Source organism: Eublepharis macularius, chromosome 2 (genome assembly GCF_028583425.1).
Source record: "Eublepharis macularius isolate TG4126 chromosome 2, MPM_Emac_v1.0, whole genome shotgun sequence".
In the NCBI taxonomy this organism is placed as follows: Eukaryota; Metazoa; Chordata; class Lepidosauria; order Squamata; family Eublepharidae; genus Eublepharis; species Eublepharis macularius.
Window position 1 is genome coordinate 44,231,744 of NC_072791.1, and position 24,716 is coordinate 44,256,459.

The 24,716-nt window shown below is 44.5% G+C and overlaps 1 protein-coding gene across 3 annotated transcripts; it reads right to left on the reverse strand.

Annotated features, from left to right (window-relative positions):
* Nucleotides 1-418: 418 nt before the first annotated feature.
* On the reverse strand, nucleotides 419-23,796 carry VASH1 (vasohibin 1). Of its 3 annotated transcripts, XM_054971627.1 has the most exons (9): nucleotides 23,190-23,796; nucleotides 22,892-22,936; nucleotides 22,425-22,780; nucleotides 13,637-13,728; nucleotides 10,190-10,243; nucleotides 9,345-9,419; nucleotides 7,499-7,880; nucleotides 6,991-7,103; nucleotides 419-6,142 (listed from the first exon to the last, which is right to left on the reverse strand). In XM_054971627.1, exons 3-9 carry the CDS (start codon nucleotides 22,692-22,694, stop codon nucleotides 6,070-6,072), a joined length of 1,059 nt encoding a protein of 352 aa, XP_054827602.1. In that variant the 5' UTR covers nucleotides 22,695-22,780; nucleotides 22,892-22,936; nucleotides 23,190-23,796; the 3' UTR covers nucleotides 419-6,069. The 3 variants fall into 3 exon arrangements, with proteins under 3 accessions (XP_054827602.1, XP_054827603.1, XP_054827601.1); XM_054971628.1 differs by lacking the exon at nucleotides 22,892-22,936; XM_054971626.1 differs by having other exon boundaries at nucleotides 22,425-22,777; nucleotides 22,892-23,796.
* Nucleotides 23,797-24,716: the final 920 nt, after the last annotated feature.

Consider the following 24,716-nt stretch of genomic DNA (forward strand, 5'->3'; position numbering starts at 1 on the left):
ATGTTGGTGTTCAATGTCTCCAGTGCTGGCAATTTCTTCTGCTGATATCCAACCAAGAGATCCTCTTGGTAAATGTCAAACCTTTCTCTTTCACTCCATCTATAAAGGCTCCAGGTATAGTACTAAGTTACCACCAGCATCTATCAGTTGCTGTTAGTCACATGATGCCAGAGACCCAGCCCATTACACTAGAAGACAAACAACAGAAACCAGCTCTGTACTGGAAAGAGTGGTATTTCCAAATAGCTTATGGCTGTCATTAGCTTAAAAGAGCTCATGTCTTATTATTAAAAGATTTATTCACCAGTGAACACTGCAACAATAACATTTTGTGCCATATACTGAACAGCCTATATCTTACAGTGTCCACTCAACACACCATACATGTCATCAATAAAGACAGACCCTTTCCAACATATAAATTGTACAGAAAGGATATTTATTTTTTTTAAAAACTTTTTAAAAGGAATCAATGAGAAGAATACAGATAAGAGGGCAAGAAGAGCTAAAGGAGGGTCCAACACACCTATTTCAGATCACAAAGAGTACTATGTTTACAGAATAGACACTTGACAACCCATAAAAGCCTTCATTGGCCTCTGGTTATGACAACAAAAATGGTTCTGAAAAATAAGGCCAATTGCTCAAACTGGATAAATACAGATGGTATTAAAGCAAGTTCCCTAGCCCCACTAGCACCATCTTGTTCCTGGCAAATCTGTTGAGGGTCTCAGCTCGGCAGAGCTTAAGCGATTCAGTCATCTAAGCAGGTGGTGAGTGCATGACTGGCAAGGGGCGGGAGGGGGGGCGGGGAGAATGGTTTTACCAACAAAGACATCTGCTACTTTGGTCCTGCTTCATTTAGAATTCCCCAAGCAGCTTAGCTGACTTTTGAGCCTATTAGCAAGACAGGAACAACAATTAGCGACAAGGAACTGAGTCACAAGTTCCTCGTATACATCTTACACAAAGGGAAAATTGGGGCCCCAAAAAAATCATATTGTGGTTCCTGTTCACAGTTCTCTTTAAGCTTGTGGTTTATTAACTGTGTGCACACCAGAGAAGGCAAGAGTTCCTTAATTAAAAAATAAGTAATGGTCAATAAACAGCCCACCTTTCTTAGAGAAATGGACCATTTATTGGTTCCTTTCTGCAATGGACTGTCATGCAAGGCAGTTGTGCCTGTAAAAGGCCCTGGCCAATATATTTCAGGAATTCTGCGCACCCTGCACAGTAGAGAACCCTCTGCTAACTTACAGAGATTCCATGGCAGAAATGCATCTATTTGCAGACTGTTTCCTAATAGCAGAACATTTGAAAACCACTCCTTTGAGCCACTTTGAGAGGAGCCATCCAATCTCCTGACTCTGCAGGATTTCTGTTATCAGAACTCCATAGGGGAAACTGACAGTATTTTCAGACCCTGAAAGTGCCAGAGAAAACCAGCTGTGAATTATTAAACCTGAGCTTATATTTTACTATCCAAAATCAGTCTTGCATTAGAGCAAGAAAACTAGAAACTTTATTACCCTGATTGCTTCAGAAATCAAGAGAGTCCCATAACACCTTAAAGGCTAACAAATTTATTGTAGCGTAACTACAATGTGTGACAAGTTCAATTACAGAAGGCAAACTGCTACAGCAGTGTCTCATTCACAAGAATCAGGAGAACTGACTGGTTGATGTGATGCAACTGAGGACAACATTGGCCTTGAAACTGAAATGCTTAATCGGGTAGGGGTATAGAAAATTCAAAAGACAAGAGTTAAGAAGACATTGCACCCCCCATATACATATCCAGCCTGTCACATGACTTCAGGGATACAATCTGGCTAACGTTTTTACCAAATAAGTCTGGCACACAACACTTGTCGTATGTTGTAAAGCAGCTCCACTAATACTGACACTATTACTGTGTAAACCACATCCCCTCCAGACCTCTGAAAAAGCCAATGTTGTTTCATAGGGAGACGGTAAGTATTTAAAAAAGCAGTTTGCAAATGGAGGCACCAGCATATATGGGCAAGGAGAGGCTATAGTAGCCTCCTCTCCTCACTTTCTCCTTTAGAGACTGTTCTGAAGCAATGTTCTTGATCTCGCAGGCATATCTGATCACTTCTCTCCTGATTGCATCAGAAGAAGGGAAAATATTTATGGCTAAGATTCAGTATGACACATGCAAGAGAATAAGGTAGAATACATTTCACCATTTCAGAGTTACAGGTGGAAAAACCTAATTTTGGAATACTTCCTTATGTCAAAGCCTGCCTGCCAAGAGGAAACAGGCACAGCATGCCAAAAGAGATTCTACCTTTCCCTGTTTTGCTAGTTTTCACCTTAAAAAAGAATAAAAGGCCCGAAAGGAACACTCGTAGCTGGAACCCATCGTTTAGAGACTGAATGGGCACACTCCATCCTATCACCTCTTTCCCCTGCTTGGGTGAACTAGATCTAAGTTTCAACCATGTTTTTATTTTCACCTTAGGATGGCGGCATTTTTTCACTGATTCCAAACAAAAGTATATGGATTCTCACTAAGTGGAACTTTCCAGGGACACAAAAAGAACATGAGTAGTAGTATCACAAGAGTTACTGTATCACTTCAAACATTTGAATGCTAACACCCCCATCCAAATTGTCCTCTGAATCAATTTCTTTTTTAAAAAGACACACACAAACCTTCTCTCTAACAATTCTAAATGCAGATAATTTTAAAACCAAGGACAGAATTCCTTGCAGTCTGCCAGGAATGTATCGCATGGGGCTGCTATTCATGCCGCTTGGTCCTCTATTGCTAGATTTTGCTAGCAAAGGACAGCAGGCAAAGCTCTGTGGTTTTACCTAAACCAGAAAGGAGATTGTTTAAAATAATGTATAAAATATCTTATTACAACATTAATCTAGCAAACCTATCTCACCACCTTTACATGCATCTGAAGATAAACAGCACAGAACTCTCATCTCTGTATTTTCACATTACGCAAAAGAAGACATAATCAGAAGGGACCTGTCTAGCTGAGCCCCCTCTGTCCTGAGGCTTGGCTGTGTGTGTTAATGCCTCCAAGGAAGGGGAGTGCACAACTTCCTGAGGTCAAGCATTGCATTGATGAATTGTATCACTGATCTTACTAGCATTTTACTTTGACCTACCTTAGCACAATTCAGTGAATACCTGATTTTGCTGCTCCTCCAAAACTCCTTTTACAATCTAACATCATTTCTTTTAAAGGAGAATGAGATACATGCCTCTTTATAAGAGGTGCCTGTTGTAGTTCTCCTCAGAATCCCTTCCAACTAAGTTCTCTCTGTTTACAGATGGACCATTTTTTCTGGAGAAAGGGACAACCACAAACTTGGCAGATAGCTCCAGGAGGCAGGAGGAGACATCATGTTCCAGTTGTGTCTAATGCTTGATTTCATGTTAATCATGGTTACGCTGCCTCATGATGCGGTGTCCCTACAGAGAGAGACCACTACTGGCAGCTCACAGTTCACTGCAATGGCATTCATCATCTGGCTGAGCCCATCATTAAATTACTACTTTAAATTTAACTTTGGAACTTGGAAAAATTCTCCGAGTTATGAAGGATGGCTCTGAAAAACTCAGCTCAGCCACCAGCATAGTCCATGATTATCCACAATCTCCTTTCTTCCCCTTCTCTATTTCTTGCATAGAGGATTTAGCAGTTAAACTGGGGAAAAGAAATGATGGTGATAGACAAGATAAGGAAGGTTTGGTGTTTTAAACAAAAGGCAATCAAGACATTTTGCACAGGATCAAACACGGACATCATATTCAGTAGAGTCTGGCTATTTATTACCTAAAAACTAAGATTAGTGTCAATTACAAAAAAGAAAGCACTCTTTGAATAAAAATGTGAACCAGGCATATTGAAGATTTTTTCCTCTTGCGTGTGTTGACAAGAAAAAGGCAGGAGACAGGCTTGGTGAAGAAGGCCCTAAATAATTCTAGTAACCAGCCTTAATTCTTCTGGGAATATCTTAACACAGCAGTTTTCCATCTGGCCAATAAATGCTTGTACACTTTTATAGGATACACTGAATATTTCAGTTATAAAATAAGGGAGGGAGCAGAGTCCACAGTAGTACACTGCTCCAAATCAGCTCCTCTTTCGAACTGAAGTCCAAACCCATTTATATCTCCCTCCTCAAAACACACACACAAATGCAACAGTGCTAATTTACAATATTGCCTGCTCCTAGCCATACATGGCTAATTCGGCTCCTTGTTACACTCCCATTTGTTGAAAGGGTTAATTAAGTCATGGAAGGTCACTAATCAGAAGGAAGTCCAGCTCCTTCCTATTACATTAAAAACTGATAAATAATTCTTGAGTATGTGTGAGAAAAATGACAGAAAGACAACCAGCCAGGCTTCCTGGAGTTGTGATAAAGCTACAGCCTGAGTTGGCCATATCAAACATGAGGACTCAAAAGCGCAATACTGTTGGACAGGTACCAAAGATCTAGGTTTCTGTAACTTGCACACACCCGCTTGGTGTCCCTATGTCCCCTCTCAGCATTTTCACTCTCTGGAGAACTCGTGCTGTTCCAAAGCCAACTGGACCCAATGAGAAGCTGAGCTAGTCAACTAGAACAAGGAGAATGCTTGGCTTCATCTTCCACACCAGTGCTTAACCAGCGTTTAGGAAGACCAAGGCGATCCTTTCCACCGAGCAGATTTCTTTCAAGATCCTCTTTTCCATAATAATAGATTCCTGGTTCCCCTTCCCCACTCTTGAATAAGTACTCTTTATGGGTGTAACTGCACTCATCACCACCTCTCTATCTAGACTTCTGACAAAAGTATGTGGACAGATCTTGAGACAAGACCCTGAAGGAAATAGATCCGGCTTCTACTATAAGAAGATTCTGAATCTAGGGGAAATACAAGTGCAATTCACTTTTTTAAAAAAAACACAGGACTGACAGACAATGCAACACTTCTGTCCAGACTAGTCACAGGGAAAAAACTTGGATCTTGAAGCACTCTGCATGAGACAGGAATCAAAACAGAACACATAAGAAGTGGATGCACTCCTAGGATGCTGTGTGGCTTGCAGCCTCATAGGCTACTGGTGAAAACCAAGTCTGGACATATCTAAGAACCTTCATGTAGGAAGAATTGACACATACCTAGTGTAGGGTGTGTGTGTGTATGTGTTACACTCTGAGAACCTTTATAGAGATCTACTTCTGCATTCTCTTCTGACCCCAAAGGCTGCAGTGCTTTGCTAATGTACTCCATACCAGAAAGTGAAGAGATAACCTAAACTCCAGGAAATTTCTTGAATGCACCAAAGGGTGCTATAACTTCTAAGGGAAACATCAATCCCCTTCCTTCTGCTTCTGTCCACAATAATACAGGCACCTCCTAAGTGGCTTTACATAAAGGGATCATTAGTATAATATACTAGTCGGCTTGCAGCAGAAACTGCAAGATGGAGAAGTACAAGGCACTCCGCCATTGGAACCAGCAGTACAAGGATTAAGTTGATGGTTTCAGGATATATGTTAAAATACAGTTCTCTCCCTTCTCCATCTTATTTGAAAATATTGAAATGCTCAGAAGGTACAGATTCATTGATTTTTCCACAGACCTCTCCTTTCTGAATTCCAGTTCTCCTCCTCTACTTCTGTTTTGAGGTCTTCATGTAACCTTGATTCCCTCTGAAGTATAAAAAGGAGACAGACACCCAGCGAGGGATTGTGCCAAGTCAAAAGAATGCCAGTAGACCGTAACTTCGCCATCATTCTATGGAAGATTTCGTTCCTTACCAATACTGTACAAACACTAAACCAGAAACTGGCAGGTGTGATGCTTTAAAAAGGTTCATTTTGTTGGCAGGATTTAAAAATGCCTCCCTCATACAAAAATCAGGAAGGCTGGTCTGAGCTACAGGCTACAGCCCTGGGATCCTCAATGCAGGAGACACTTCGGAAAAAGCAGCAATCCATGTCCACTGCCCCCCTCCCCCATGAGCATGCTTCAGGAAAACACAGTCCAAACGCTGCCCAGCCAGCAGTCCACAAATAGTGCGAGTCTCTCTACACTCTGATTTGGTAACCATTAAGATCGGATATGGCTTTGGGCTCAGTAGTTTTCTTTTCTCCAGAAGGCCTACAGGGTGGAAGAAGGAAGAGAGAAACAAAGAATTATTGAAACTGGGAGGAAGAAAGAGAGTCATTTGATTAGGAAACTTTCTGCCTTCTTCTTCTTCTAGAGGGAATACCAATTGTGAGATGTGTTTCATTTGTGTTCTTCATTTCCCACACAGCTACAGTGAGGGTGGAGATTACCAGCAATCCCAGTTGTTCTCTGAGAATCTGTTTGGTTACAAATTTTGGCTCATCTTAGTAGACAGCTGTTATTTGCAGTTACTGTGGCCTCCAAGTTCCTCCTGGCATGAGTAGGAACTGAGGAGAGGAACAACGAGTCTCTCTTTCTCACTTCACCTCAGGCTCTGGAGAAGGACAGAAGCAGCCTCAACAATTCCAAGCTTCTCCACAGCCAAGTGCAAAGTGAGAAAGGACCTTCTGCCCTTTGGCAGATGACTCTGGTGGGGAGGGGGAGGTGCAAGTGGCTGGTATCTTGGGACTGGAACGGAACCATTTCTCATCAATGCACAGAGATCTAAAGGGAGGGCAGATTTTTGTGGACCTCTCTTCACAGACTTCTGTGGCTAATCAGAGGGTCAGGTGTCTGTTCCAATCCAAATGGAACACTGATAGGGCAGCCCACAGGAAGCCCAAATTCACAGCCTTCAGAAGGAGAGAAGGGGCAATGTTTCTCATGTGGCAGTCAAGAGTTGTAGGTACAGAGAAGTTGCAACTAAGAAGGAACATGCTTTGACTCTCAAAGTTCATGCACTTAAATCACGGGTAGAAAGTTATAGTGAGAAGACAGATGTGGGTACAAGAGTACACCCATATATATTCTACACATCTAGGTAACAGCCTTTTGCTCACCGCCTTTCTGTCCGGCTGTTGCGACGATGTGGACTAGATTGGCTTCGCTGTGGGGAGGACACATCTTTCTTCCTGTCCTTGGTCGGGGATGGTGGCCCCGTACCCTTGCTGATCTAATGAAGGAGGGCGGAAAAGGACAGTAAGTATTGCAACAAACCTTAACACCGATTTCCAGCAGCTTCATGACGAGTTGGAAAAAGAATTTGGTAAAAAGTAAAACAAGGAGAAGGCAGCTTACAACGGGTACTATGAATGCTTATCTCTTTCTAAACAAAGGGCTTCAAACACATTCTCTCAGCAACCCACAATGCAGAGACTAAGTGAACATTGCTTTGTTTGAACCAGGGACTTTACCTAGTCCCTTTAGGCTATATCAAAATATTACAACAAACTACAACAAATAATCAGTCTGATTAAAGTGAAGTTTGGTGGGGACTCACAAAAGATGGGAAACTAAGAACTACTGAGCTACATAGAGATAGCACCACCCTACCTCCCACCCTCTTACCTTCAGCCTCATGTCACGGGAATGCCTCTCAAGCTCCTTCCGGAAGTCCTCACGGCTGAGCTTTTCTACATCCAAGATGGAGTGCTTCCACTCAATCTGCTCCACACTGTGCGGATCATGAGACACACATTGGCCAAGCTTCACCTTCTTGAGGGTATGCCAGCAGCGCCTGTATGCCTCCTCGTAATCAAAGATCAGCTCACTTAGTGTGCGAAAGGTGGGGGCCTTGTACATGAGATCCTCACGCCGACTTATGCCCAGCGCCCCATAGCGGCCCCCAAAATTCACTCCCAGCACAATATGGCGGAAGTAGTTCCCTGAGAAATAAGTTTTGAAGCTGATGGGGAAACGCTCCAGTGTTGGCATGTTGTTGGTGAGGTAACTTCATGGTGATACATTCAGGAAATTGTGATATGACAAGGTGGGAGGGGGTATCTAACAGGGATTATTTGCCATGTTTCCTAAGAGATAGATCAAGATGTTAGCCATGTTAGTCTGGCTGTAGCAGTAGAAAAAAGCAAGAGTCCAGTAGCACCTATAAGATGAATAAAATTTGTGGTAATGTATGAGCTTTTGTGTGAGTCACAGCTCACTTCTTCTGAAGTGACTCATGAAAGCTCATACCTACCATAAATTTTGTTAATCTTATAGGTGCTACTGGACTCTTGTTCTTTTCCATGTTTCTAAGTATCTTTGACCTGCTTTGACTGGACAGGTTCAATACTTAGAACTTGGCAGACACAGATATTAAATCTCATTTGCCTCACTTGAAGGTACAAGCTACTCAACTCCACCAGTCTGCTCCTGTGAGGATATTCTTTTCTGAGTAATGTCCACAGCACAAGACGATGTTGAGCTGTGGTCTCATACTATCAGCCAGCTTTATGCATTTTGCATAAGGCCTCAAACTACTTGTACGTCAACCATTTCTTCAGTTGAACAAAACAAACAGTGGGTGTGCTCTCTTCTTTATTTAAAATGTTTATAAGCCTCCCTTTCTGCCAGAAAACTAGGGCCCAGTTGAACAAGACAAACTCATACAAAAACATTAACAAAAGCAAGAAAACAATAAACAATAGTATAAAAATAGCCAAACAGCCAAAGAAGTGAATAAACTACGGATCCCATCGTAGATCTTGGCTGACAGAAGGGAGTTCCTCACCTCCCTCTCTTGTTGCAACCCTGAATTGCACCCCCCACCCCCAAAATACTGCTTCTGGGTGACAGGGGAATTCCAGGAATAATGAAAAGCCACCTCCCCTTTCTATTAAGAGATCTTTTCTGGAAGATACAACCCATTACCCTGCTACAAACAATTGCCCGATAGATTGCCAAAACAATTTGTGACTTCCTTATCCTGTGCCCTCTTTATACAGCTGCAAATGGCCTGGACAATTCTTCCTAGGCTGCCTCTTTCCACCAAAGAAAAAGCATGTGTGCGGAAGTAGAACCAAAAAGAACTCTCAGATATTCCAACACAATGTCAATAATTATGATCTTTCCAAAGGGAACTCAACCAAGTATAGATGTTCCAAAGGGACAGGAGTGCCCTCCCGATGAACTGCTAGAGAAGTGCCAATTGCTGTCTACCCAAAGTATGTCCCATCTTTAATCAAATAGCATAAATTTCAACATACCCTTTGTCCTGATACTGTTATGTTGTCTTTTTACTTATCTCCAGAGAATACACACAATCATACAGCAACCTGCTTTCCCATATGCATTTTCCCCATCTGGTAGATCAATATATGAAAGAAAGCAATCAAAGTGGACTTCAAGTAGCAACACTGAAACAATGGCATTTAAACATTTGGGGTGACACAGATCGTCTAAGAGGAAAGGATACATTCCCAGGATCACAGCTTCCAGACACTTGATTGGTAGGGCCTCTTTTGTCATTTCTTTGGCCAGATCCATCAGCCTAAGGGACAAGACAAGGGATGGAGGGAAAGGATAATCAGAACGTGAAGCAAGACCATATGTATAGGATGGGCTGGAAGAGGTTTCAAGAAGGGAGGGGACAGAATAGTCTGGTCATGCAAAGACAAAGGAAAAGCCACGTGCATGCTCAGTTCCTCGGCACCTCCCCCACTCACTGGGGAGACCGTTTCTATGATTCAGCAGCCATTCATCCTCATTATATATTTGGAATGTTTCCATTCAAGCCAAATGCAGAGGTGCTCTGAGTCAGGAGACAAAATGCAATGTGGAAATGAGGCCTGCAGGAAGCTCTGTTTAGGAGAATTACTCTGCTTGTTCACCTCCATTAGTGTTTACTGTACGAGTGACACATTTAAGAACCAGAAATGTCCAGAGATGCTATGTAACACGGGCTCTGTATATATGCTCTATGTCTCTTCTGGTGACAGTCTCTCCTATCTAAAAATCTACCCAAGGCCAATGGATAAAAAAAATTTATTAAAGCCCACAATGCTGCTTGGACGGCAAAACCAGATACTTTGACTGGTGCTGATTAATGGTTCCTCAGCTGCAGGAAGAAAATCTCCGGTCAATTGTCAGGATTCTGAGCCGCAGCGTTCAAAGCCGAGTCCAGCTTTTGTGCTAAGCTTCCTTGGGGAGGCCAGACGCCGGCCAACTCAGAGCTCAGCCTAGGCATTTCGCCAAACTCGGGAGGGAAAGAGTTCACAAGCAGCTCGTCCCCGTCACCACAGTCATCACAGGAGTACTCACCCAGTCAAAGGCCTGCTTTTCTTGATTTCAAAGAACTGTGTCCCAGTATGATTGTACATGAAGGCAAACTGTTAAGGGCTACACCGTTTTAAAAAGCGGGATGGGGGAGGAGGATGAACACCCCCCCCCCCACGCCTCCACAGATGAAGCCATCTTTCTTCCGGGGGCAGCCTTTTTACCATGTCAGCCGGACACTATGTACAAAATGCTTCACTGCCACTAAGTCAAAGATGATGGCAGCCACACAGGAAGCACGCACCTGCTTACTGTAAAGTTTCCAAATCCTTTTGATCAGATCCTGCAGGAGAACTCCAGGAGAAGATACAGATACTACGACTTATTTACACTGGTTTTAGTATTAGTGCTATAATATATTGTTTTAGAACTGGAGAGTAAACTGCAGAGCTGGATGTCTTAAAAGCCGTACAGAAACATTGTCAATACAAACAAAATATCCTACCCAGATTAAGTAAGACATTCTACCCTTTATTTCTTGCAGCTGTGGTCTCTGCCTCTCAGGCAGGATACCATTCAGGTCTCTAGCACTCCTTGCAAGAATATTTCACCCAGGACTTGTAAGGAAGCTTGCCAGCCTCCAGGTAGTTGAATCCAAAGGGGGGTGGTCTCAGAAGCAATGTAAACCAAAAAAATCACAGGGACCACAATCCAACAATGAAGTTTTATGTTCAGAAGTACCGAACTAAATTTCACACCGCACAGTGAAGAATAAATCAATTTGGCCGGTGAGTCAAAAAATTTTTTACTGTGAACTCCCGGCTGGAGGTGGCCAAAAAAAAAAAAATTATCAAAGCCCACAATGCTGCTTGGACGGCAAAACCAGATACTTTGACTGGTGCTGATTAATGGTTCCTCAGCTGCAGGAAGAAAATCTTGGGTCTATTGTCAGGATTCTGAGCCGCGGCGTTCAAAGCCGAGTCCAGCTTTTGTGCTAAGCTTCCTTGGGGAGGCCAGACGCCGGCCAACTCAGAGCTCAGCCTAGGCATTTCGCCAAACTCGGGAGGGAAACAGTTCAGTTGCCACCTCCAGCCGTTGCCACCTCCAGCTGGAAGTTTACAGTAAAAAAATTTTTGACTCACCGGCCAAATTGATTTATTCTTCACTGTGCGGTGTGAAATTTAGTTCAGTACTTCTGAACATAAAACTTCATTGTTGGATTGTGGTCCCTGTGATTTTTTTGGTTTTCATAGCCTCCAGGTGGTAGCTGGAGATCTCCAAGAATTACAACTGATCTCCAGGCAACAGACATCAGTTTTCCTGGAGAAAATGGCTGCTCTGAAGGGTGAACTCTATGGCATTATACCCCACTGAGGACCCTCCCCTCCTCAAACCCCACCCTCAAAAACTCCAGGAATTTCCCAACCTGGAACTGGCAACCCTACTTGCAAGTGTGTGTTAGCCTCTGCTTGACCAATGGTCCAGAAGGCAGGGTCAGTGTGATAGCTCCCTCTCCCCCTACCTGCATGTTCAGTGAACGTGTGGGTCTGTCAGGTACACTGGACTACTGAGGTGAAGCTGGACATTCAAAGGTAGCTCATCACCAGGATAAAGCTATGCTCTGATAGGGCACAGGGCTTTTTTCAGGGGGAACGTGGGGGAACAGAGTTCCGGAACCTCTTGAAAATGGTCACATGGCTGGTGGCCCTTCCCCCTGATCTCCAGACAGAGGGGAGTTGAGATTGCCCTCCGCGCTGCTGAGCAGCGCGGAGGGCAATCTCAACTCCCCTCTGTCTGGAGATCAGGGGGAGGGGCCACCAGCCATGTGACCATTTTATCCGAGGGCAACCCACTGAGTTCCGCCACCTCTTTTCCCAGAAAAAAAGCCCTGATAGGGCATATAACCGGCAGGAAGAATTATAGGCCTATACCAGGCCATCAACAAAGCCAAGGGTTTTCAAGAAGGTATGCAAAGGAGACCAGCACCTTCCCTGCTATTTTTCACTGTAAGTTATAGCAGAGACTTCATCTCTTCTCAGATATAAGACGGGCATTAAGAAAAACAAGCTGGGAATCTGCAATAACTGACTGGGGAAAATTCCTACTCCCCAAAATCTCAACCCAAATTATCCAATATCACTCTCTCTGCACAGGATATTAAAATCACTTAGGGGTTTGAGCAGGTCAGTTATTCATCTCTCTCTTTTTAAAAACTGCTCTCAATATTCTGAGCATTAGGAGCATGCTCGGTCCTCTTTGGGGAGGGGACCTCTTTATCTTTAAAAAAGTAATTTCCTGCAAACCTAAGATGTCTCTCTATGCAGATACTCAGACTTTCCCTGCAAGAAGTCCCCTTTATTCTGGGTAAATCTGGGTTCAAAACCCCATTTGGCCATAAATTTCATTGGGTGACCTTGGGCCAATTACTCACTGTCAGCTTAACCTACCTCACAATGTTGTCAGGATAAAACAGAAGGGCAGAAACCCTTTATATACTGCCCTGAGCTTCTTGGAGTTAGGGTGGGATTTAAGACAATGCAACAGATAACTGAGCTTCACTCATCAGCCCTCAGTATTCCACATTCAGTCCGCATCAGGCTGTTTGTGTGGGGTGTTCTTCTGCCTTTTAAACAAACATTATCCTGCATACCTGGTGAGTCATTCATGAACACAGAAACCCCATACTGATATATAGGTCCCCGAGGGGTCCACTGAGGCCATTTCCAGCTTTTGAGGCACCTACCCATAATAAAAATAATGAGTAACATGTGAAAGCAAAATTAAAAGGCACCAAAAAAGAGTGACAAAGTCTGTATCTGGTAACAAAAATAACTGTGTCTTTTACCAAATCACATCTCTTATTCTTCTGGGCATGAAGCAGGGGTCGCTTGGTCAGTTGGGGGAGGGGGTGTAGTTGTGAATTTCCTGCATTGTGCAGGGAGTTGGACTAGATGACCCTAGAAGTCCTTTCCAACCCTATGAGTCTATGATTTGTTTAAATCTGCTTCTCTTAGTTGAGAGAAGTGACACATTTTGGTTTTAAGAAAGATGTCCATAAAAACAAGCTGGGAAACTTATCAAACACCAAAATATTAACAAGTGTCTCAACCTGAGGCCCCTGTCAAATGGCCTTCCTATTCCCCCCCCCCCTTTGGCCCTGCTGCTGGGAGGCACTCGGCCTTCACATTAGAGGGAATGATGAGGCTTTGAGAACATCTGCTACTTGGGCAGGGCTTTGTGAGAGAATAGCATTGCCTCAGTCACACACAGGATGCCAGGATGAGGAGCTGACACAAAGAGAAACCAGCAAGTCACCACAGGACGGCAAAAACATGGGCTCTAACAAAACAGCTGCTTCTTTTTGGCAGACAGCAAGTTCCATTTCCCAGTCTGACTGAAGCTCCGGGCAGCCAGAAATTGTGGCCAGCTGGGAAGTCATCCGGCTCCTCTCCTCACTTAATTGCTTGGTGCTTTGGCCAAAGTTAAAAAGGATACTGAAGCTCCCTGATATAGCGCTGTATAGTCTCCAGGCGCTCAGGGATAAGAGTGGACGGCTGGAGTGTAGGCACACTTGGTATGGGGATCTGCACAGAGAGAGGGGGAGTGGAAAGGCAAGATATGAGATCACCAGGACAGACATCAGCTTGCATACAAAGCCCACACCCAGGCCCAGCAGGGAGGAAGATGAGATCATCCTTCCACATAACCACATGAAATGACCTCTTTTCTTTTTTTTTAACTTCTGGTCACCTGAGGTTAGTCCCAAAGAGAGACCATTTAGTTGTCTGTTTCCAGACAGTTAAGAGAAATCATTTCAAACTCTTAAAGGGGAAGATTTGTTTATTCATTTAATAGAGAGCCCTTCAAATATAGGAGAAGTTCTGAAGCTATAAAATTATGGACATCAGGATTTAATAAGGAGTTAAAGAGAAGGTTCCTTTCATAATCTCAGCTCAGGGTGCTACCCCGCTCACTAGATTATGGTTGCTTGCTTGCTGACAGAATGTTCCACTAAAGAGACAGGGTCTTTGTGCAGGATTTCTTGTGGGCAAAACTGGTAAGGGGTACTCAATGGAGTGCTTTGGCAGCTAGGAGGCAGGTCCTCCACAGGTGCATGAAGCAGTGGTGATTTATGTGCTGCACCAAAATTCAGCCCCTAGTTCAGAAAAAAAGTAGCAGAAGCTACCTCATAAGCAAGAACAGCAGGCGTGAAAATGCATGTGGTGAAGTTTCAACTGCAATTTGCTATTATCAATTATAAGAAATAGCAACAAGAGGGGATATTCAAGCAGGACAGGAGGTCCTTAAGAAGGAAGAACATTCTAACAACAGACTAACACCTTTGCAATTTTACACCTAAGCCACAGGGAACAAGGAGCTTAGCGCCAAAATGGTAGCACATTTAGCAGTATTTCTCCAGTAGATGACCAACTCCAGACCTTCTTGGATAACTCTAGCGCTCTGGACCCTTTCCAATGAGGCTTCAGACCATGGCATGGGACAGAGACAGCACTAGTAGTATTAGTGGATGATCTACGTCTGAATATAGACAAAGGCCATACCTCCTTACCGCTTCTATTGGATCTATCTGCAGTCTTTGACACAGTAGACCATGCCATCCTGTTGAGGCATTTAGAAACAGAAGTGGGCATCAAAGGATGTGCCCTGGACTGGTTTAAATCATTTCTCATGGAACAGACTCAAAGGGTTGCAGTTGGAGATCAGCTATCTCCAGAATGGGAACTATGTTGTGGGGTTCCGCAGGGCGCAATCTTATCTCCCATGTTATTCAACCTCTACGTAAAGCCTTTAGGAGAACTCATTTGCAGCTATGGAGTTGGATGTCATCAAAATGCAGATGACACCCAACTCTATATCTCGCTATCCAGGTCCCCATAGATACAGTGGAAATCTGCCTACAGCCGTGGTGAAATGGTTGAAAAACAACAAATTGAACCCAGACTAGACTGAAGTGATGCTTGTTGGCAAGGCAGAGATCTTGAAGGACATTGTACTCCCCACTTCTGATGGAGTTCGTCTGACCCTTGCAGACTCAGTTAAAAGCCTAGGGGTTATACTGGATCCAGCGTTACTACTAGAAAAACAAGTTAAGGCAGCAGCAAAAAATGCTTTCTACAACCTCACTCTAGCCTGCAAAACGGTTTCTTATCTTGACACTGCTGACCTGGCCACCTGGATCCATGCTATGGTAACATCAAGGCTTGACTATTGTAATGCTCTATACATTGGCCTTCCATCTAAGTTAACTAGGAGGGTCCAAGTAGTGCAAAATGCTGCAGCTTGATTGTTATCAGGAGCGAGCAGGAGCATGAACGTCACTCTCATTCTACAGTCGCTCCACTGGCTATCCATCATTTACTGTGCTCAGTTCAAGGTATTAGTTATTACATACAAAGTTCTTCACGGCTTTGTTCCAGCATACCTATGGGACTGCCTCCCTCCCTATGTTCCTCCACACCAGCTTCGCTCATCTGAACAGGGTCTCCTGCAGGTACCAGGCTGCACACAGGTGAAGTCAGCAGCAGCCTGTACAAGGGCTTTCTCTGTGGTGGCTCCTATCCTGTGGAATGACCTGCCTGAGGAAGTCAGAAGAGCCCCCACTCTCCTGGCTTTCCGTAAACGATGCAAAACTGAACTATTCAAAAAGGATTTTTACTCAAATGGGAGGGCTGTATTGTAGGGATGGGGTCTCAGATGCTTCACTAATGAGTTAGGGATCATAGACTTCACTATTTTTGCCTTATATATTATCTGCTGCTTTTAATATGTACTTCTATGTACAACCAGCGCTCCATGTTGTCTACTGTTAGCCCTAGAATTGATTATGTTTTGCTCCAGTATTTTTTTCTCCTCTGTCTTGGATCCTCGCTAATGCTATGTTTTTTAAATTTGTATATGTTTACCTTATGATATTGTATTGAAATGTACTTGATACTGATTGTATTAACTTCATACTGTGTAATCCACCTTGAGTCTCAGTGAGAAAGGCAGACTATAAATGATGTAAATAAATAAATAAAATAGAACTGGGGGGAGGTGTTATTAGGGCTTAAAATTAACAAACCACTGCCGACATCCCCCAAACACAAGGCACAAGGCAGCAGAGAAGTGAAGCACCTCAAAAAATTACAGTAAGTTGCTTAAAAATCAGTTCAGGTTGTTTGAGGAAGTGAGCCAAGCTTCCCATCATAACGAGATCTCCAATCCCCACCACCAATACACTAAGCATTGATCATCAACATAACTTGTAAGAGGAAAAAATATTCTGGCCTCATATTTAAGGTTAATAAAAGCTTCAGTGTTTCTTTTCATTTATCCACAGGGTGCTGCAAGTGGCATAAAACAACTCTTCTTCACTGGCTGTCAGAGGCGACTGCAAGTAGGGAGAGAAGGGCTGCCTAAAACCCCGGAAGAGCTCACTGGCTCCCAGAATTTCCAAACCCACCCCACCCCCAATTTATCAGCCTGGTCAGGAATCAATGAGTTTGGTACTGGAGGAAGCAGAAGTTGCAGCAACTGTCAACACTCCCCATCTGCATTTCCTCTGGGATATGTGCAACAATCCAAGACAATGCAATGGAAACCACTTAAAGAGTAGAGGATTCTCCTATTATAACTAGTCTCTCACTTAGGCAATTAGGCTGATGGGGAATTACACAGAAGTGGGCCCAGAGCCCAGAATGGGTGATCGTTTGCTTTACATCCAAGACTCCAGACTTCTCCATTAGAGAAATGTGAGGGGGAGAAGCAGGAAGAAGACTCTGGCTCCCTCCTTTCAGAGGTAACAGGGTATGCCCTCTTAATGCTGCCATGAGATAATGTCCTGCTGCAAATTCTTCTACTCAGGCTGCCTGGGCACACGCTTTAAATTAATGGATTTAAGCAAAGGCTAAAAGAAAAAGTGTGTGGGGGTGTGTGTGTTTTGTTGTCGTTATTCTTTTCGAAGAGTGTTTTGAAAAAAATATGTTGAATTGTCTGTGAATATACATTAAGATTAATTCTGTAGCTACAAATGCTGTATCATTTGCGGCAACCTCTCCATGTAGTGCCTAGCAAGAGATAGCTGCCTCATGACGGAAACTTCAAATAAAACAAGTTAGGCCTCATTTCATCTCATCTGAAAACAAAGAGGGAGATTTTCATGTGGCCACATGAACCAGCAATGCATGTTCACTTGAGGTTGCCATTAGGCAATACTGGAGACAATACAACATAAATGGTTCCAGGGCAGCAATTTTCAAAGGGAAAGGGAAGGTCAACTTTGGAAAAGGTATGTAAAGCACTACTATGCAGAATGCATTCCTCAAGAGGAAGCCTAGAGAAATCATTCTTTGTTTCATACCACCCCCATGGTTTTTGCAATGCAGACAGTGTTATAAATCTGTATGCGAATTACTGGCATTGAACTAGCAACCGTGCCAAACGCTCATGTTTGACTCAGAACTGTGGATTGGATATAATTCAACCACAATAGTCTACAGAACAGCGACTGCTATTGTCTTTGGAATTCTGGAGATCTGGCAGGTCTGCAGTGTTCTGTACATTCAGACAGTAAAATACTAAATCTCAAAGCATCTGGTGACGGGAAGGGGGAGCTTATTGCTCAAGATCAGCCACTTCCTGTGCAAACTGCAAATAATATAGCTATCTTGCATTAAATAATAAAGCCAAGCAAACACAGAAGGCAGTGTCATGCCCCTCCAGTGCTTCCTTAATTATCACAGAATGCAGACCTCATTATGGTGTAGTGATTTGAGCCGTGGAACAGGCCTGAGGGAACTCAAGTTCAACTCCCCCATCAGTCATGAAGCTCATGGGGTAAGACCGGGCTAGCCACTCCCTCTCAGCCTATCCCACCTCACAGGGAGGATAAATGATGCAGAAGAAACAGGAACACTGTCCTAAGCATATGGAAGAAAGAATGGGATTAAAAAGTAATAGGACCAACTCTGCAATGCAGCGTTGTTCACACACAAAAATGTCTTTTGGAACAAAGTCAGGCCTTATGAGTACTCTATGACAGATCTGGGAAATTATCCAAATGTCTCAGAAGAAAACAGAAAAGCAAAGAAGATCAGGGCGGGTGGATTTTGATTAATTTCTCTGCCCCATTGGCTACACTAATCAGTCTGTCCCATGGAGCCATCTGCACAGGGGTCCCCATACTAAAGTGCTCTGGGGCTCTAATGATGTACCTTCACAACAAGTGGCAAGGAAATGTTTAGCACTCCGTGAGATTTAAGCACATGTGAACAGGACCTGGAGCATGTCCAGGTACTAAAAGCAGACCTAAAGCTCAGCACACATGAAACCAGGCACACCCCTTGCACCTTCCTCTGTGAAGCGTACCAATAAGAAGGCTTTCATAGCACAACATCCAGAGGAGACATTTCTCTGTACTAACTTACATGGCCCAGCATGTGGCCACGTAATACAACTGGCCTTGTCTTAGTAGTACAGCATCTGCTGTACAGGCAGTACGTTCACTTTTAATAATTTTTATTTTATTAATAAAATCAAAATCCAATAAAGGGGTAGAGAAAAGAAAAATTAAAGAAAAGGGAATAAAAAGAGAGTGAAGAAAAGAAACTAAAATTAAAGGAAAAACAAAGAAAAATAATACATATTTCATTTCCCATTTTTCTCTACAACACCTATCTTTACACATATTATACTTGTAGTTTTAATACCTCTAAAATGTATCTTTTCAATACTGCTCCCCCTTCTATTTATTTTTCCCAAGTTTATCTTCTTAGAAATCAAATCCACAAATCATCAGTTCAATTTCTCTGTACAGGCAGGAGGTGATGTGAAAGTCCTCTCCCTGAGACCCCAGATTGTCTGCTGCCGACCTAAGCGGGCAATACCGACAGACCAAGGATTCAGTAGCTTCCCGTTTTATTCCTGAACATCTTACTCAGAGGATGGCTAGCGCACACGACATTCCTAGTAGCAGAAAGGAGAATCTTGCTGATGATGCTATTTAAAACATGTTACCCACTACTGATAGACAACCACCTCACTGCTATCAAGATCTAGCAGCAGCAGCAGCAGTCACTGCCTAGCAGGGGAAGCAAATGGGTCTGGATCTGCTCTGCCAGAGGAAAACTTTCCCAAAGCCACAAACTTGGCCCAAGTTGGAAAGTGTATATGATTCCAGAGACACAGAAACCAGGAACTTCTGCCTGCTGTAAAGCTGGGGACATGGCATGCAGCTGATGCTGTGCCACCTTACAGGGCTGCCCAAAGGCATCAATGAAGGCTGCTGTGCTGGGATACATTCAACATAAAATGCCACAATGGGCCAATCTGTATTGGCACTAGAATCCTTGAGCCTAACTAAGTCAGGAGAGAGAACACCAGGCCACTCAATCAAGACCCTGAGCAAAAGTATACTTGAACAGCCAATGCGCTGAAAACTAGATGCACTATACCAAACACATGGGTGCCACAGAACTCATTGCGGCCTGTGAGGCAAGAGAGCTAGGTGAAAATAATCAAGTAGCAAGTAATGAGTGTATTGTGACGCTGGCAAACCACAACAAAAGGGGAGAGGCCGTGCCTCAGTTGTAGAACATCACCTTTGCCTACAGAAGGTCCCAAGTTCCACCTCTGGCATTTCCAGTTAAAGGGATCAGGTGGTGAGTGATATGGAAGACCTCGACCCAAGACCTTGGAGAGCCAATGCAAGACCAGAGTAGACCATACTTTATAAACAGTGGCCTGATGCAACAGAAGGCAGCTTCATCAATGTGTGTTCGAGCCTTGTCTTTCAGGAGTTTTGCCAATGGTGTGCTTCAAAGCCCCCAGAACCATATGAGTGGCCACATGGTTTAGACACATGGATTGTCACACAGTTGCATTTTCAAGCAGCTTCCCATGCGGCAAGCTTCATGTAGTTATGTGGCAGATGGCTAGCACTTCTGTCCTGTACCAAACAACCGTTAATGCCAGCCACAATCTGTATGAAGTGGAGGGGACACACTTTCTCCATGTTAGTGTTGCAAGGTCCCCATCTGCCCTAACTCTCCCCAGAGAGGCCCACCCAACTCAACCATCTGGTACTGGTTGTCATTAGAAGGAGATAAAGTCTTCCTGCATTACACACCCCATTGACCTTTACTATTGTGGCATTTTAAAACTGTTTTCTAACAAGGCTAACCTAAACACATTATATGTTATAGAAGAAAGCAATGTTGAGGTGAAGATTGACACCTCTCCCTGCTACCTGTGGAGAAGTTTGCCATCCACAACAGTGGCTACAGCCCTTTAACACTAATACAACACAGTACAAAGGCAACCGCTAGTGAAAGTTATTTGAGTACGTAAATAGGCCAGCTTAGTGTAATCGTTAAAGAGTTAGACTAGATCTGGGAGACCCAGGATCAAATCCCCACTGAGTTATGGAAACTTGGTGGGTGGCCTTGAGCCAGTCACTGTCTCTTAGCGTCACCCATCACACAGGGCTGTTGTGAGAAAAAAACAGAGGAGGGTGCATGTCATGATGCATGTCACCCAGAGCTCCTTGGAGGAAGGGCTGAAGTAATAAAATGTATTCAATACATCAGTTTCTTCAAATGTTTCTCAGTCTACCTAGACCAAACACAAACGCTGTTGAGAAGACAACATAATCTAGTCGCTCAAGATTCATCTCTGTTTATTTAGAAGACTAAATATTATGCTCCCCAGCTTGAATACACAGCAGCTGCTCTTTAAGTGAATGGAAACTCAGTCTTCCTACATCCCACTTTGCAGGTCATTTTATTCATGCCCTGAGGCAAGATCAATCCTCTGAAGAGCTCAAGTCACAACAACTGTGATAACATTCAAGACATCTCTAGTCACTTCAGCTATAAACATACTAATGAGACCTTCAGTGGTGAGAGATTTCCTCAGTCTATACCAGGGATGTAGAAGGAGCTTCTGGGTCCCAGAATATTCTCCTCCCACTGAAAAAGAAGCACACTGAGGGTCAAACCAGATATTACGACAGTCCTACCCATGGTCACTGATGCCATTTTAGAGCTAAATTCAGCCATATAAAATGGCGGGAACAGGGAATCTTGTCTCCTGTCCCTATACTCTTCAAATGTTGAAACAGCTGTGAGGGGGCCTGTTTCAGTAATTGACAAGGTACAAGATCCCGTTTCCTCTGCACTATGGGCTGGCCCACATGGCATTTTTAAATGGCTGAATTTGTCTCTAAAATGACATTGGCAGCTGAGCTGCCATAACATCTAAAATGGCCCTGAGCCTTAAAGGCTGAGGGAAAGGAGCTTTCCAACCCAGCAGCAAATGCAACTGTAGCAACTCAACACTGAACAGCGCCAGAATGCAAAATATAAAGCAAAATCCTGTACAAAGTAAGTGTTCTGTGAAGACACTGGAAGAGTTTATGGAATTCTGGAAGACCAAAATACATAATACAAATAAGAGTCCAAAGGCACCTTAAAGCCCAATAAAATTTATTCCCCTATATATTTACTTAATCGGATACATGAAATGCTCATCCACATGCCAAAGGGATGAGCTCTTCATGCATCTGATGGAGTGCTGATTCATGAAAACCTATGTTAGAACAAGTTTTTGGTTTTAGTCTTTAAGGTGCCACTGGACTAGCATGGCCTCCCATGGTGGATTCTACTATGAAGAGTTACCTAACCAACCATTAGACTCCATGAGTACTGTACTGGCTAGATTATTCCAGTGTTCGGAAACATAGAAGAACTTTTCCTACAGCTCTTCCTTCCATAGCCACAAGTTCTTGCACCTAGTTAAGCCTATTTCACACAACTCTTCTGAAAGTTATTTCCTCCCTGTTTTTATTCTAGACAGCTGCAAAGTGTACAAAATTCACTTCTTTTTCTGGCATGGCCCCTAACATGCTACCTTTTCAGAATCTGAATTGGATATTTGCCTATTTTAAACAACCTGCCCCAAACAGGTGGTATTAAAGGCAACTCAAGTTACTTCAACCCTTCACAGACACTTAATTGATAAAACAAATATGTAGATGTTCTTTATTAGAATCAGTTACACTCCCAAGATATGTTCTGATGTTAGCTACTAGCCAGAAAAAATGTCCACAGATAACTACTAGACAGAAAAAATGTTATTTACACCCTTTCATGATTAAAGATTGGCATCTTCAGAATTATCATTCCAGAGCCCTTGTAATTTTTAATTCCATCACTGATAGTTTGATTGATAATTCTGATTAGCAGTTTACTTTTTCCATTTCTCCCTCCGGCTTTCTCACCTTGGGTAGGTCAGTGGCTCCTCGGATCCTGAGGGCCACCTTTTCTCCATCTGGGTGGATCTTGGCCACATATTTCCACATCCTCTCCCAGGTGGCCACATCAATGGGAAGTCCTCCTCGATTCACAAAGAAGGGAACCCCACCATCACGGAGATCTTCATCTCCATCTTCTTCTTGCTCCTCTTCTCTCTGTGCTATCCCTTCACTAGCCTCTGATCTCCTAACCACGGCAGCACTGCTGCCACCACCATCTGCTCTGCTGCTTGACATCCCAGCGTCCGTCAATCTGACCTTCTCTTGCTTACAGCAGGGCCCTGCCTGGGCTCCTCAGGTTGCTGGAGATGAAGTCTCTGCTGCTGAAGAACACATGACAGTTAGAGAGAGAGAGGAGGTCTTTTCTGAAAAAAAGATTTGTGTGTTCATACAAGAACCCTGGAACACCAAGGCTTGTATTACAACTTACCTACCTGCAAGCAAGAATCTGTTGCTTCAAGAGGAGGAACTTAAAGAGCCTGCTTGCAGGGAGAGCAGAATGTAAATGGAATAAAATAAATAAAATAAACAGAGGAGTTCATAAAGAATTAGGAAAGGGATTTTTTTCAAGCAAAAGGAAAAAAAACAGGTATTCTCCCTCCCCCCCCCCCCCGCCCCCCAGAATGGATATGGCTGGATATGAAGAGAAAGCCGGAGGGAGGGAGGGAGCGGGAGGAAGAAGTCAAGGCCCCTTCGATGCAGTCAAGCTTTTCAAGAAGGCATCCTACTCACCTACCAAGGCATTGCCAATGGGAAGAGCAGCAGGTCATCGCCCAAGAGCAACAGGACAATAAGCAGGCATGCCCCACCCGCTGAGCTCAGGTGCCCTCCAGTCCCCTTTAGGCAGACAGAGGCAATCAGCAAGCCAAACGCGAGAAGGTCAAGGCAAAAGGCAAGGTGGGGGAGCCTTGCCGGGGCAGCTCCGGGCGCCTTTCTTAGCTGCAACCCGAGCCCCGCCGGCTGCAAAGCAGGTGAGCTCAGGAGCGGATCACAATGCAATGGGCGCTGCCGGGGAAGGGAGGCGGCCGCCTGCAAAGGCTGGGGGGAGAAAGGCGGGCAAGCGAGCGAGGCTGCAGCTGCTTCAGAGGGAAAGGCATCCGCGCGCGTTTTCCCAAGCGGACCCGTTAGCTCTGCGGGCCAGCCAGAGAGACAAAGGCCGGCCCGGCCGCAGACAGCGGCTCCCTTTGCCGCTGGGCGAGGAGGAGGAGGAGCCGGCCGGGCAGATGCTGCGCGCCGGGAACAAAGCCGCTGCGGAAGGGTCGCGCCCTGCAAGCCCTCCGGCCGACACCTCCGGCCCGAGCAAGCACGGGAACCGGCCTGGGGCTCTGGCGCCCGGGGGCTGCACGGGGGGCCGCCAGCGCCGCTTCTCCCCCCATGCCCGGAGCCAGACCCTCGGTGCGCATGCGTCCGTTCCGCCCGGCTGGGGCTAATTAAAGGGACAGCAGCGACCCCCCCCCCCCAGTCGGGCGGAGAGACGGACGAGAGCAGGACCGCTGGGGCGAGAGAAGCAGTTGCTCTGGAGCGCCTGGGAGTCGCGCCGTCTGAAGAGCCGCTGGGCGCCGGTGGCGAGAGGCGCTCTGCACAGCCTCAAAGGCACTTTGGTCAGTTTCTTCCTTCACTTGCTCCACAGCTGAGTTCTAGCGCTGAAAAGATGGAACCCTGGTGAAGCTTGGCTCAAATGAAGTCGTGGTTGTGCGTACCCGTAGCGAAAAGCTTACTTTATTTTGGCTCGTGGGCGATCCGTTCTGGAATACGTTCTCAATACCAGGATTTGAGTCCAGTGGCACTCCAGTGGCTTCCGAGTGTAAGCTTTCGAGAGTCAGAAGAACTCCCTTCTTCAGATACCCTGAAAATCTTGTTGGCCTCTAAGGTGCCACTAGACTCAGACTCTAATCTACTACTGCAGACCAACACAGCTGCCCACCTTCGTGGAAGGCACCACTTTTAGTACTAGGGTTGGGGGGACACTGTTGTGCTCTTTTCAAGCTGCCTATGAGGTTTGCTTTCATCAGCTTGTACAACTAAGTTGTCATGATGAGGAAGTGAGTTGAGTGGATCGGAGCATGAAGCCATGCTCAAATTGTTATGAGCTGGGGAAGCATAAATATGAGGAAGAAACTCAGAGATCAAACCCACTGGCAGATCTGTGACTGGTCATTGACACCAGAACTGTGAACTTCTGCTTTACATGTTGTGGTGCTGATGTATACAGAAGTGGGATTGAGTCACTCATGTCTCTGGAAAAAGCCTCCTTTAAAA